The following is a 14,411-nucleotide window of genomic DNA, read 5'->3' as shown; positions in this document are numbered from 1 at the left end:
TAGCAAAATATTGATACAAAAAACATAAGAAATTACATTTATTGATTATGACTGATATTTGACATGCACAACATGGACCGATGCAAACAGCGGCGTGCTGTTTAGGACGGGTTTGTGTTAAAGATAGGCGCTAACAAGGTAATCTTTTTACATAATGTTCTCTCTCTTAAAATGTAAGCGAGTGTCAGCATAAATAATCATATGTGTCTAAAGAATTGAAGTCTGTCAGGTAAAAGAAGTGCTTATTGATGCAGTTCAGTCTGTCTGATATTTTATTCCATCCGTTACTCCTGATCGGAGGCTGCCGTAAATATTTAGTTTATACGTAGAGTTACGCTTCAACTAAGTTTAATGGTGCAATGCAAAAATATTTAGAAGTGCGCAAGTCGTAACTTAGTGTCCATTTACGTCAAAACTAGGCTAAGTTATAACTTACACACAGCTGGTGCAACCGGCCCCAGATGAATACTTCCCCACACTTTAAATTCTAGGTAAAAAAAGTTTTTGTTCAAAAACATGTGATGCAGCATCCATGCCAGTAGTTGTCAGTGTGTAGTCTGTCATATAGGCCAGTAGGTTACAGTCCAGCTTTCGTTTGGTTCTGTCTTGACCATCACCCCAAAATGGACTCAGGAGCTGAAATTAGAAGAATACACACCACAAAGGGATATAACTCCAGACACTGAATTCAATCTTAAAGGCCATGTTGCAGGTTAACCATCACTGTCGATTAATGGGTACATAAATCACTCAAGATATGTATATCATTTTTAAAATGTCATAAAAATGGTCTTAAAGACCAGTTTTTTACGTTTTTAGTATTAACGTTTTTTTTTATGCATTTCGGTGATGACGTCACGTTGGGGAGAAGTGGAGGAAAGCCTAGCATTATGGTGCGTTCAAGCCATCTCGTATAGATCGTATTTACGAGTTAAACGCACTTGAACGCCACCACAATGTCATACATACTTAATAATTAAATGCATGGTCCGAGGAGAATGAATGGAGAGTTGGTGAAGTGTCCTGGTGAGTTCATTTAGCAACGCAGAAATGAGCACTGGAGCTAGTCTACCATAGACTGTAAAAAATAGTCTACGAGCAGCAGTGCACTAATGGCGCTTTTTTTTTTTTTTTTACTGTCATTGAATAGTGAAAAATCAACGTTTTCTTTATATCTAGTTGAAGTGATTATGACGTTAGTTCAGATAAGTACCGCTAACCTTTGTCATAGTGTACTACTGGTAAACTTCGTCTTTGTCATCTAGAAATAGTATGGCGAGTGGATAATGCCACGGATAACTTACCGAAGTCGACAGTCGTGTACTTTTACGTGACCGAAGGGGTACGCCGCATCACAGACGCGTGACACCAACGTCGCACCACAGCACGTCTCATCACAGACGCGTGACACCAACGTGTGACTCCAACGTCGCACCAAAGCACGTCTCATCACAGACGTGACACCAACGTCGCACCACAGCACGTCTCATCACAGACGCGTGACACCAACGTGTGACTCCAACGTCATATCACAATAAATTAATATCTATTTTCCCCCTAGCTTTTCTTATCTTTCCTTTGTTATCTTTCTAATCAATCATTCTTTTCTTGTGTTCTGATGACATTGAAAATATCTTTGATACAAATTTTGTATTGTATACAAAGTTGTGTATCTCATTAATGTCATCTCTGAATGGTTTACGGGCATAGTATTTTTTTTTTTTTTTTATAATTCACTCACTTTCTACTGGATATGAGGACTATGCAAATTACACACCATCAAAGTCACAACTTTTTGCACAATTATTAACAACAACTTTAAAGTTGAACAGATAAATTAATTATCTATAAACATAATATTCTGGAATGTGTCATTCTGAGTTTTTACTTTTGAAGGTGGTAATAATTTTAATTAACACAGTTGACCATAATGGGCGAATACACAATATGAAACTATTCACGATATTGTTTACAGGAGAAGGTGACAAGAAAGTATTTTAATAGCCTATTATTTTCAAGAAATCAACAATGAAAAAATATAAGACAGGGAAATAGTCTTTTAGTCACAAAATGTAAAACAATGTAGGTTCGTGTTCAAATGTTCAAAACTAGGGCTGTCAGTGTCGACTATTTTATTTATATATTTTTTGGTCAGAAAGATAGATCTGAAGTGAACAATAGCCTTTAGTATGACTTAAATACATTACAAATGAGGCAATTTAATTGGTTCAAATAAAGTATTAAAAGTAATTAATTTTATTGTTTTATTTAACAACACTATTAAAATACATGAAGAAATATATAAACAATGAACTTATGTATATTATTATAACAAATGCCAACAGAGGGCGCAAGAGGCCTGACGATAATTGTTACACTTGACATCAAGAGCAAACCATTGTTTATCTAGTGTTTGATTGCACTTAATCTGTAATGTTTTGCTATAGCCAACAGTTTCATTTTGAAACCTCAAACATCTATTTGCATTCTTAGAAATATATTGGTTCATTTTTTTGGTGTTGTTAGCGTGTTTTTAAGTTGCTAAATAAGTTCAACAGCACAAGTTTCGTCCATATTCCGAAATGCACCGAAAAGTACCAAAACATAGAATAAAATAATTCAAGGAATGTCCATTTTTGCCACAAAAACAACTGTTGAACAGAATAGTACCAATGGGTTAAATGTATAAGGATCTATGTTGTCCCACAACCAGGGCCGCGGGAAGTGGCAATTGTAAATGCAACGCATATGTTTGTTCATTAAAATGTATTAATTTTTAGCATTTAGTCATTTATTTGTAATAAACACTTTAAGTGGGCTATTTAAAAATGGTTATTTATATGTTAAATTATCTTTTTAAAACATTAGCGCAGAGTGTTATGTAATATTGTGTGTGTCGAAAAAATTTGTCCGCATGCTGCTCAAAAAAAAAAAAAACCCAGTCAAAAACCCCACTGTCAGTGTTTTGTAAGGAACAGGCAAATATGTTAAATATATCAGGATACATTTTAATTGTTTACTAATAAAACAGTTCTTTTTTTTATGTCAGTGTCGGCTAGACAGATGAAGTTGACGACTCGCGATCTTCGCAGCGCCAGAGAGAAATGCACATTTCACGAATTACATAAGCAGCGCCGTCTGTTTTCTTTCGTTTTGAATTGTTCTGCTTAAAAGTAGACATTTCAAGCTATCTATATGTCTCAGGTTTGTGAGGCAATAGGCTACCTTATAGGCCTATGCTGAGTTTCGGTTCATTTATGAGACGAGCTCAGGTTCGCCAGCGCCTCCGTGTCCTTATCTATTTTCTAATAGCCTATATTTAGCTACTTCTTATTAAATCCAGAAAATTTGTTGATGAAACATTGATTAAAATTAAGATACAATTAATACAAAACGAAATTAAATTTAAAGACAGGCTTTGTGCTTTCAGTTTTAGGTCTCTGTGAAAGTTTTAAAACATTATTTTAGTGCCGCTTTAGAGCGCTCACGTCCGTAGCGGAGAACTGTCTGTAACTTTTTTTTTTTTTTTTTTTTGTGAAATAAATTTTTTTTAAAAATGCAACTTAGTCCAGTGCGACTTAGGCTAAATATGTTTTTTTCTTCTTCGTGGCGCATTTTTTGACTGATATGCGTCTCCGGAGCGACTTATAAAATAGGCTACGGTAAGTTATTTATTCTTTTTGTGCAAATGTCCCATAAAGTCCCATCCTTTAAGGATTCATTTATGTCCCGTTGACCGGTCCATTGCATTACGAATAAAAGCAGAATCAATAAAGTCAAAAATGTGATGTGCAGTCAGGTGGTTTGAGTGTGTGCGCGTTTTTTGACGAGTTTTATAGTCTTGATATTGTTTCTTATTCAAAAGTGGTGAACCCCCCATCCCCCCCCCCCCCCCCAAAAAAAATAAAAAAATAAAATCAGCACCCCCCAACCTAAAACCTCTTCCCGCGGCCCTGCCCACAACTGTATTTCTTTTTCGTTCTTCTTTGGAAAATAAAAAATACAAGACTTATGGAAGACTTTTACACGTCACTCAAAAATATGATTTTTGGGATTTCCTCAGATAAACACAATGGCTCATTTCAGAGAAATTTTACATTAATATAACAGCCTTCATATTTTCTAATGGTTTGAGCAGGGGTTATAATACCAAAAATTCAATTATAATAGATGTTTGAATTTCTAATGCTCAGGAGGAGAAAAGCAAATTCTAAACCAGGGGTTCTGAACTGATCAGGGTTGGAGCTAAACTCTGCAGGAAAGTGGACCTTGAGGACCAGAGATGACAACCCATCTTGAGCATCAGAAATTCACATCTATTATAATTGCCCTTCTTTTTGGTCATAAGTTACCATGTTTTTCCTTTTTTTTGTAACAAAAAAAACCAACAACTATATTTTGACAATAAATTGATAAAACTTAACTAAGCATATTTTTTTCAGAATACCTTGTTCTCCACGTCATTAAATGCTGAAGAAAATGTTGAATGACTTAAAGAGAATAAAGGCGAGATCACTAGAAAACAAGGCAAAAAATGTGCATGGGCTCTAAGGGATAGTAAAAAAGAATGCCTTCGATGTTCAATATATGTTCATTTTTTTTACACACTAATGTAACAGCCAATATATTTACACTACCGGTTTTTATAAGATTTTTAAATATTTTTAAAATAAGTCTCTTCTGCTCACCAAGGCTTCATTTATTTGATTCAAAATACAGAAAAACTGTGATATTGTGAAATATTTTTACAATTTAAACTGTTTCACAATTTATAATTAATACAATTTTATACAAACGCTGAGTTTTGGTTAAGTTATGAGATGCGCTCCAGTTCACGTGCAATGCAAGTGACCACGCGGGCGCCTGATTATATTGTCTGCTATTTGCTTCTTATTTAGCCTATTAAATCCAGGCAACTGGTTAATGAAAAAATGCTTAAAATTAAGGTGCAATTTATACAAAACGAAATTCACTTTAAAGAAAGGTTTCCTAAAAACAAAACTTATGAAGTGGCATGTCGGCATGTCTCCCGATCTATTGCGCATCCAATCTTACTCATGCTGTTCATTTTTCATTATCAACATAGATTGGGGAAAAAATAACATTATAATATTGTAACAAATATGAAACCAAATGCGCTTATTTAATGGCTACAACATGTCTAAAGACTCTCTATTTGTACAAATTGCTGCATATTCAATTAATTCTGAATTTTGCACAGTTCAAACTAAGGCATTTATTTGCGCATAAAACATCTGCAACATTCATCAAGTTCACGGATAATTGTGCCTGCATTTATAAATCATTATGATATAAAATCATAATAAAGTAGGCTATACTATATGTTCAAAAAAGTAGATGTTTAATTACACGTTAAGAATTTTCCTCCCATAGAAAACCATTATAAGAATGCTTAATGTGGCTTAATGCAGATAGAATGTCCCATTATTATGTCTAAATAACAGATATTATATCGAAATAACAACGTATTATGTCGAAATAACGAGCTACTTATGTCGAAATGTTGAAATAAGGACTTAATGAAATTGAAACATGTTAAAAATCTTTTACACACTAACGTAACAGCCAATATAGTTAGGCTACATCGGTTTTTGAACGGTAAGATTTTTTTAAGTCTCTTCTGCTCTCCAAGCCAAGGCTTCATTTATTTGATTCAAAATACAGTAAAAACAATAATATTGTGAAATATTTATTCAATTTAAACTGTTTCACATTTTAAAATTTATACAATTTAAACCTTTCTATTTTAATATATTTTAAAATGCAATTTATTTCTGTGCTGGCAAATTTCAGATAGTTGCTGTTGTTTTGAACTTTCTATTAATCAAATAATCGTAAAAACAAAATTGTACACAATTGTTTTTAACATTGATAATAATCATAAATGTTTCTTGAGCATAAAATCATCATATTACAATGATTCCTGAAGGATCATGTGACATTAAAGACTGGAGTAATGATGCTGAAAATTCAGCTTTGATTGCAGGAATAAATGACATTTTAAAATATATTCAAATAGTTGTATAAATAGCCTATTTCAATATTTAATATTACTGTCTAAAATATCTTACCGTTCAAAAACTTTTGACTGTATAGCTTATCAAACATTGAATAGGCTAAACTTAGTTATTAAGCACCAGTGGCCCTTTTTGAGAAATTAGTTTACTGTAGGCTAAAAGCAATAGCCTACAACAAGTACATCTACTAAGGAAAACTCTGAAATGTTTAAAGGCGAAATACATTGGGGAAGCCGTGTTTATCATGCGTCTTATTAGGCGACGTACAGAGGGACGACGTGTTTATCAGGCGTCTTATTAGGCGACGTACTGAGGGACGACGTGTGTATCAGGCGTCTTATTAGGCGACGTACTGAGGGACGACGTGTGTATCAGGCGTCTTATTAGGCGACGTGCCTGGTTCAGACGTTATGATTTTTTATACATTTCTCACGTACGCCGTCGCCACGTCGCCGTAAGTATACGTTACTACTGTGACGTCGCCATGACGTCGTCGCCGGTCTGTCGTTTGACGTCTCTATCAATCCCATTCAAAAATAGACACGGACTGACGGCGACGGAAGGGTAGACTGCTCCTTCGCCTTCTTCAGGGTAGACTTAGAAAAGGCATTATCCACTCGTCATAGAGCTCACCCCGCGACCAGATGTGACGTGCTTCACTCAGCATCCAGAGTTTTTACACTCAGCACAAACACAGTAGTTCACCATTGTAAATCTACCTATTATATATTTCTATGTATCTATCTAGCTGCTAGCTATCTATGCTAACGTTATGCTATCTGTCTGTCTGCCTATCTCTCTCTATACTAGCCTATCTATCTATATCTATCTGTCTGTCTATTTCTATGTATTTATGTATTTATCTATTTATCTATAATCTGCGCTATCTGAATACTCTCGTCTCGTCTACTAAGTTACTCGTCTCTCTAGTCACTCTCAGTGCTCTCAAGGCGGGCTTTATTAAATTCTCTCCCCAACGTGACGTAATGCAATGCATTGTGGTGGAAAGGAGAATTGCAAGCCGCTGTAAGATAGTACCTACTTTTTCGTATTTTATTCCGTTTTGTGATACCCAACAACATAAAATACAATGGATAACAGTTTAAATGTTTATTACCAACAAGTAAACTGCACAAATTCGATGAAAAAAAAACCCTGCAACATGGCCTTTAAATGCATAAATAATAGTTGTAATAAATCACGCGTATTCTGTGTATAGTGAGCAGTGGTGCTGAGCACATTCATACAAGAAGTGACGACACCCAACATCACTTAGAGCACCTTTAAAAGAATAACATTTAAAGCCCCTTAAATTAACGAAATGACTTGAAAAAAAGATTTGTTCATTTTGATGAACGAGAACAAACAAAAGAGTCAGTAAAATTATCCGGACTTCCCATCACTAAGACTAAGCTGCACAGGTTGTTGCTGGGATCCTCTTCCACTCCTCCATAATGACATCACAGATCTGCTGGCTGTTAGACACATGGCGCTTCTCCACCTTCTGCTTCTGGAAGCCCCACAGTTGCTCATTAGGGTTCAGATCTGGAGACATACTGGCCACTCCATCACCTACACCTTTATCAAGGCAGTTGTCATCTTGGCGGTGTGTTTGGTGTCGTTATCATGCCGTTAATACCAATACTGTATGTTTGACATTAGTTGAAAGTTTTACTTACAAGTCATAGGGTTCACAGCGCCATAGAGATGTTGATCTGCTCCAACTCTGGCTATTGTGCAGGCCATCAGCATGGAAGGATCTAGGAACACAACAAACCGCTTGCCAGGTTTATTTAAAGGCAAGGAAAATAGAAAGAATAACATACAGAAAATAATTTCTTAAATTAGCATAACAGAATTTATGTTTTTAGGTTTACTTATTCATATTGCTCCAACAGTGTCACTTACGTTTGGATGTCAAAACCTTCTTAAAATAAATTAAACAAATAAAATAAATAAGAAAACAGATGCATGGTGATATAACGTTAGGTGAAAAACATTGTGAGAAAATGGATTTAAAGTTATTTAATGGGCTTCCTCAGTTTACCTGTGTCTTTCTCTGGCAGCAGCTTTCTTCAGCAATGTTGCAATAGTAGAGCTTCCCCTCTGTTGTTATTTTGTTGCTGCTGAAATCACAGATCATTTGTTTATCAATATTTGTTTACCATTGAGCTAGTTTCAGACAATTTTAACGTTAGCGCTCCATGTAAGTGATGTCACTGATTAACAGCACGTTTCTGTTAAATAATACATACGTTAATGTTAAATAAATTAGCTCACTTCCAAGCAAAACCCTTAACAAAACTATTAAAAACATCTAATCTACATATAAGATGTGATTAAACCCCAAACTTTCATAAACAAAAGCTCATCTAGCTGCTAGTTAGCCTACGTTACCTTTTCTGAAAACAGTTGAGATGCTAACGGATTTTTTTTTCGAAGACAATAAAGCATTTCTATAAGTAAATATTCAACAGAAGCGTGTCAATTACAAATAAGATAAATGTCAAGCACAGTTGTGTGTATTATTCGTGTGATTTAAGAAACTAAACTCACCTGGAAGCAATAAAAACACCACGAGAGAGGGTTTTAACTGCTCGTCAGTTGCAGTGGTGGCCCGCCGTTTCCATGGCGACTCTACGCCGCTCCAGTGTTTGGAAAAGCGTCTCGGACGTTCACGAGCACGCGCATTAAAACACGTCAAAGTCACGCAGCATTTACAAACATAAACATCTAGAATTGGAACATTACATACATACAATTCTTATATATATATATATATATATATATATATATATATATATATATATATATAAAAAATATTATTATTATAAAAAAAAATTTAAATCATGAATTTAATACTCATTTTGAAGTTTATGAATTGTGGCATTTTTATAATTTAATGTGCCTAATGCGCCATGTCTCAACCACAATCGGCCCAGCTACACACAGCCAGAACCTAGCCAGATCTGGCAACCATTACTAGGCCAGAGCTGGCTCACTTCCGGTGAGCCGATGCCAGTACACAGCCGAGTGTGCCGACACTCAGCCGCGATCGGCCCGATTCTGCTGGCTACCTGGGGTATGTGTGTGTGTGTTTATCTATCTATTAACTTATCTATCTACCTGCCATAAACTTCAAACTACTGTAAACTACTTTAAACTTCAAACCACTTTAAACTTCTTACGTTTAAAGCTCCCAGCTCCCAAGCAACACCATAGCAACCAAACTTGAGTACCCTAGCAACCGTTTTGCAAGACCTATATCTCTGTATCAGAACATCGTATAGAGATGAGGTTTGGCTCTTTTGACTCATGCTAGCAAACAGCACTTCCAACATGCTACACATGCTAGCAGTGAATAGCTACATGCTAATAGCGATTAGTTAAGTGCTAAATCATACCAAGATCATGCAAACAACTATATCAAAACTCCATAGTAACCATCTGTGACAACTACCAACCATAGCAACCACCCAGAACACCCTAGCAACCGCCTAGCAACACCATGGCAACCACCCAGAACACCCTAGCAACTGCCTAGCAACCACCCAGAATACCCTAGCAACCACCTAGCAACACCATAGTAACCACCCAGAACACCCTAGCAACCGCCTAGCAACCGCCTAGCAACCACCCAGAATACCTTAGCAACACCATAGCAACCGCCTAACAACACCCTAGCAACCGCCTAGCAACCACCCAGAACACCCTAGCAACCGCCTAACAACACCCTAGCAACTGCCTAGCAACAACCCAGAACACCCTAGCAACACCATAACAACCACCCAGAACACCCTAGCAACTGCCTAGCAACCACCCAGAACACCCTAGCAACTGCCTAGCAACCACCCAGAATACCTTAGCAACCGCCTAGCAACACCATAGCAACTACCCAGAACACCCTAGCAACCGCCTAACAACACCCTAGCAACTGCCTAGCAACAACCCAGAACATCCTAGCAACACCATAACAACCACCCAGAACACCCTAGCAACCGCCTAGCAACACCATAGCAACCACCCAGAATACCCTAGCAACCACCTAGCAACCACCCAGAATACCTTAGCAACCGCCTAGCAACACCATAGCAACCACACAGAACAGCCTAGCAATCGCCTAGCAACCACCCAGAATACCCTAGCAACCGCCTAGCAACCACCCAGAACACCCTAGCAACCGCCTAGCAAAAAACGTTCTGGTCCAAACTTTCTCAAGCCAACTTAAAGTTTGTCTCGACGAACTTTTGCATCTAGTTATTATTAAGTTGGCTTGAGAGAGCCAACATATTGAAATCCTATTTAAACTTATTAGGGGTTCAAGCATGAAATGCTGAAACCCTATTGTAATTGTAAGGATTCGTAAAACGCATCGTGCAGGACAAACCGTAAGGCCTAGAGACTTGAAACCTGGTCAGATGGTAGGCCTCAATTTGGGGACAACCTATCAGAGTATGACCCCGATTGGCCCATAGGTGGCGCTACAGCAACCAAAAGTTCAAAATCGCTCATAACTCTTAGACTGTTTGTCCCAGGATCAAGTGTCTTATATCGTTGGAATCCTTGGCTCAAGGCGGACAAAATGGCTATCTCCGATTTGGATGTAGGCAGGGAAAATTTTCTGCTATGTCGAATTTTGTCCAAAACCTACTTTTGCGAACTAGTCCCTGGTTTTTCGCCCGATCGGAACCAAACCAGTCTAGGACAATTCTCTGGACTCTCTAGATCAATAATTATCAAAAAAAAGTTGAACTTTGTCATTTGGGTGGCTGTAACAGGGTCATTACGAAAAGGGGCGTGGCAAAATACACTCAAAAGCCTATAAATCCCAAAGGAAAACTCAGAACTTCACCAAAATTGATGGGCATATGTGTCAGAACATGGTGAACAAGCATGCAAAATTTTATGGAGATCGGACCAAAGGTGGCGCTATAACTGGCAAAAAGCCTTCATTCTTATTAGGGGTTCAAGCACGAAGTGCTGAAACCCTATTGTAATTGTAAGGATTTTTAGGGGTTCTAGCACGAAGTGCTGAAACCCTATTGTAATTGTACTGATTTTTAGGGGTTCAAGCACGAAGTGCTGAAACCCTATTGTAATTGTACTGATTTTTATTATTATTATTATTAGGGGTTCAAGCACGAAGTGCTGAAACCCTATTGTAATTGTGCTGATTTTTATTATTATTAGGGGTTCAAGCATGAAGTGCTGAAACCCTATTGTAATTGTACTGATTTTTAGGGGTTCAAGCACGAAGTGCTGAAACCCTATTGTAATTGTACTGATTTTTATTAGGGGTTCAAGCACGAAGTGCTGAAACCCTATTGTAATTGTACTGATTTTTAGGGGTTCAAGCACGAAGTGCTGAAACCCTATTGTAATTGCCCTGATTTTTAGGGGTTCAAGCACGAAGTGCTGAAACCCTATTGTAATTGTGCTGATTTTTATTATTAGGGGTTCAAGCACGAAGTGCTGAAACCCTATTGTTATTGTAAGGATTTTTATTATTATTATTATTTTCCCCTAAAACGCATCGTGCAGACCAAACCGTAAGAGCTGGAACCTTGAAAGTTGGCCAAATGGTAGTCCTCAATTTGGGGAGAACGTATCAAAGTATGACCTCGATTGGCCCATAGGTGGCGCTATAGCGACCAAAAGCGCGAAACTGCTCATAACTCCTAGACCGTATGTCGTAGACTCAAGTGTCTTATAACATTGGAAAGCTGGACGCCTGACGAACAAAACGTATATCTCCGATTTCATTTCCGCCATGATAGATTTTCCGCCATTTTGAATTTTGTCAAAAACCTACTTTTGCGAACTAGTCCCTGGTTTTTCGCCCGATCGGAACCAAACCAGTGCAGAAATGTTCTCTAGAAACTGACGATCAATAATTATTGAAAAAAAGTCGAAATTTCGATTCACGGTCGCTAAGGGGCGCCAAAACGTATGTTATGGGAGGGGCCTATTTTACTAAAATGGCTATAACTCCAGAAGTAAATGAGGTATCTTCACCAAACTCGGTACACATATGTATGAGCTCAATATGAGGTAACAGTAAAAAAATCGCGGCGATTGGCCACATGGTGGCGCTATAATATATAAAAAACATAAAACAGGCTTTAACCACCTGACCGTTAGTCCGATTGACTTGAAAATTGGTATGCAGTGTCTTGGTCCAAGGTGTCATGTATGTGTATGAGGACATTGGCGTATCTAAAAAAACATGGTCGCCATCGGCCAATGAAGTTTGAGCACCTATTAGACAAGGTTAACGGAGGCCGATCGGAACGAAACTCGGTGGGCATGTTCTACTCATGGCCCTAGAGGTCTGTAAGAATTTTAAAAGAAATCGGCCACTAGTTGGCGCTAACGAGTTTTATGGCTCTGTAATCACGTGGTGTTACACTTATTGTCACAAAATGCATACCATTTGATAGATCTCCTCTGGTTGAACAACTTTGCCTCAAGAACCATTGCTGTCAATCAAACCATTCATTAAATATTCGTAATTATGTTAAAAACTTACTTTTGCGAACTAGTCCCTGGTTTTTCGCCCGATCGGAACCAAACCAGTCTAGGACAATTCTATGGACTCTCTAGGTCAATAATTATCAAAAAAAAGTTGAACTTTTGCATTTTTCGCATGGCTATAACAGGGTCATTTAGAAAACGGGCGTGGTAAAATGCACTCAAAAGCCTATAAATCCTAAACGAAAACTCAGAACTTCACAAAAATTGATGAGCATATGTGTCATAACCTGCTAAAGAAGCATGGAAAATTTTATGAAGATCGGACCATAGTTGGCGCTATAACTGTTAAAACGCTTTAAAACCATATATTTCCTATGGTAAATTGCCTGTATTTGCTGTAAATGGTGTCTTCTATCATCATATAATGTTCATATCATAATGTTCAAAACCAGTGCAGCACAATTCTCTGAACTCTCTAGATCAATAATTATCAGAAAAAAAGTTTAACTTCTTCAAAAGGTGATTTTATATGAATATAATGACATATTAAGCCAATAAGTGGTATTTTACTGCCCCCTGCTGTCATTTCATCATACTACTCCCTAATATTGTTATAAAATTCATATTTAGACTTTATAAAATCATTATTTTAACATTTACAATCACATTTTGTCAAAACTCATCAATTGAGTATTACTATTGACAATTGTGTTACACTGAGATATGGAAATGGACGAAAGTAAATGAATGAAATGAAACGAAAGTAACGGCATTTAAGCCACGCCCCCGAATACAAATTCATTCATAACTCGAAAACGGAAAGTCGTTGCGCGCTCAAATTTTGATGGTGAGGACCTCTCCGGGCTCTTGATCGAAACGTGTCGTCGCGGGCCTCGGGAGCGCGCCCCCCGCGCATCGCGAATCCGCGGGACCCCCGATTTTGAACGGCCATTACTCCCGACCCAGACCACCCCGAACATTGTGTGAGAGCTCGTTGGAAAGGGCGCGTCCTTGGCTAGCTTCAATTCAAATGTGGTGTTATTTGCTCTGGGCATTCCAGAGATAATAGCCCGAACAGATATGCCTTATAACAGTCATAACTCCCAGCCCCAATCGCCCAAAAACACCTTGATGGTCTCATTCAACAGGGCTCCTCAAGCACTATCTATGCTCTGAGTTTCAGAATTTTTCGCCTTTTGGTTCCTGAGATATAAGTAAAAAAACAAATTCCCATTCATTCATTCAAACACTTCAACTGTAAAATGTAAGCTATAATACCACTGTTGTCCACTAGAGGGAGCAGCAGGATTATGCATGATCTTTTAATTCGCTTTCAGTATTGGGAAATAAACAAATGCTTTAAGAAGCAATCTTTTTTATTATGATGTTTTTTTTTTATTATGATATTTGTATATATTTTTATTTTTTTATTATGATTATGAACGGTTTGATTGACATTAGTGATTCTTGAGGCAAAGTCGTTCAAGATGAGGAGATGAAGATATTTTCACAATATCACATCCTAAAAACATTGAAAACATATTTGTCTTTGTGTGTGTGTGTGTGTGGATGTGTTTGTGTTTGTGTGTGTGTCTGTGTGTGTAAGCATGCTTAATGGAAAGAACATGGAGAAACTGCTTTGTTTTACTGGTGGATAAAAAAAGTCTTTCAAATGAAAGTGAGTCAATTAGTGGTCTTCTCCTGCCCTCTGCAGGACATTCTACTTAATAAAATATTTTCATCTGTGCTTTTGCATTAGTTTTTGGACTATATAAAATTACTTGCATGAAAATCACCTATTATAACACAGTCATGTTTTGTCAAAGTTTATCACTTTTAAATATCTACATCTACAACAAAATGTGTGTGCATGTGTGTGTTCAAGCATGGTTAGTGTAT

The 14,411-nt window shown here is 37.3% G+C and overlaps 1 protein-coding gene across 7 annotated transcripts; it reads right to left on the bottom strand.

Annotated features, from left to right (window-relative positions):
* Positions 1–463: 463 nt before the first annotated feature.
* Positions 464–8,757, bottom strand: LOC307154228 (uncharacterized protein). 7 transcript variants are annotated; one of them, XR_013820316.1, is made up of 4 exons: positions 8,595–8,757; positions 8,086–8,164; positions 7,718–7,798; positions 464–636 (listed from the first exon to the last, which is right to left on the bottom strand). XR_013820316.1 is itself a non-coding variant. In XM_079898991.1 (4 exons), the coding sequence occupies exons 1-4, from the start codon at positions 8,179–8,181 to the stop codon at positions 7,447–7,449; spliced, it is 384 nt and encodes a 127-aa protein (XP_079755117.1). In that variant the 5' UTR covers positions 8,182–8,757; the 3' UTR covers positions 7,214–7,446. The 7 variants fall into 7 exon arrangements, 1 of the variants encoding a protein (XP_079755117.1); XM_079898991.1 differs by lacking the exon at positions 464–636 and adding exons at positions 7,214–7,637; positions 7,947–7,962 and having other exon boundaries at positions 8,086–8,757; XR_013820315.1 differs by having other exon boundaries at positions 8,086–8,757.
* Positions 8,758–14,411: the final 5,654 nt, after the last annotated feature.

The sequence above is a fragment of the Squalius cephalus genome (assembly GCF_949319135.1).
Source record: "Squalius cephalus genome assembly, contig: scaffold_48, whole genome shotgun sequence".
Classification (NCBI taxonomy): domain Eukaryota; kingdom Metazoa; phylum Chordata; class Actinopteri; order Cypriniformes; family Leuciscidae; genus Squalius; species Squalius cephalus.
This window is presented reverse-complemented; position numbering and strand designations above follow the sequence as displayed.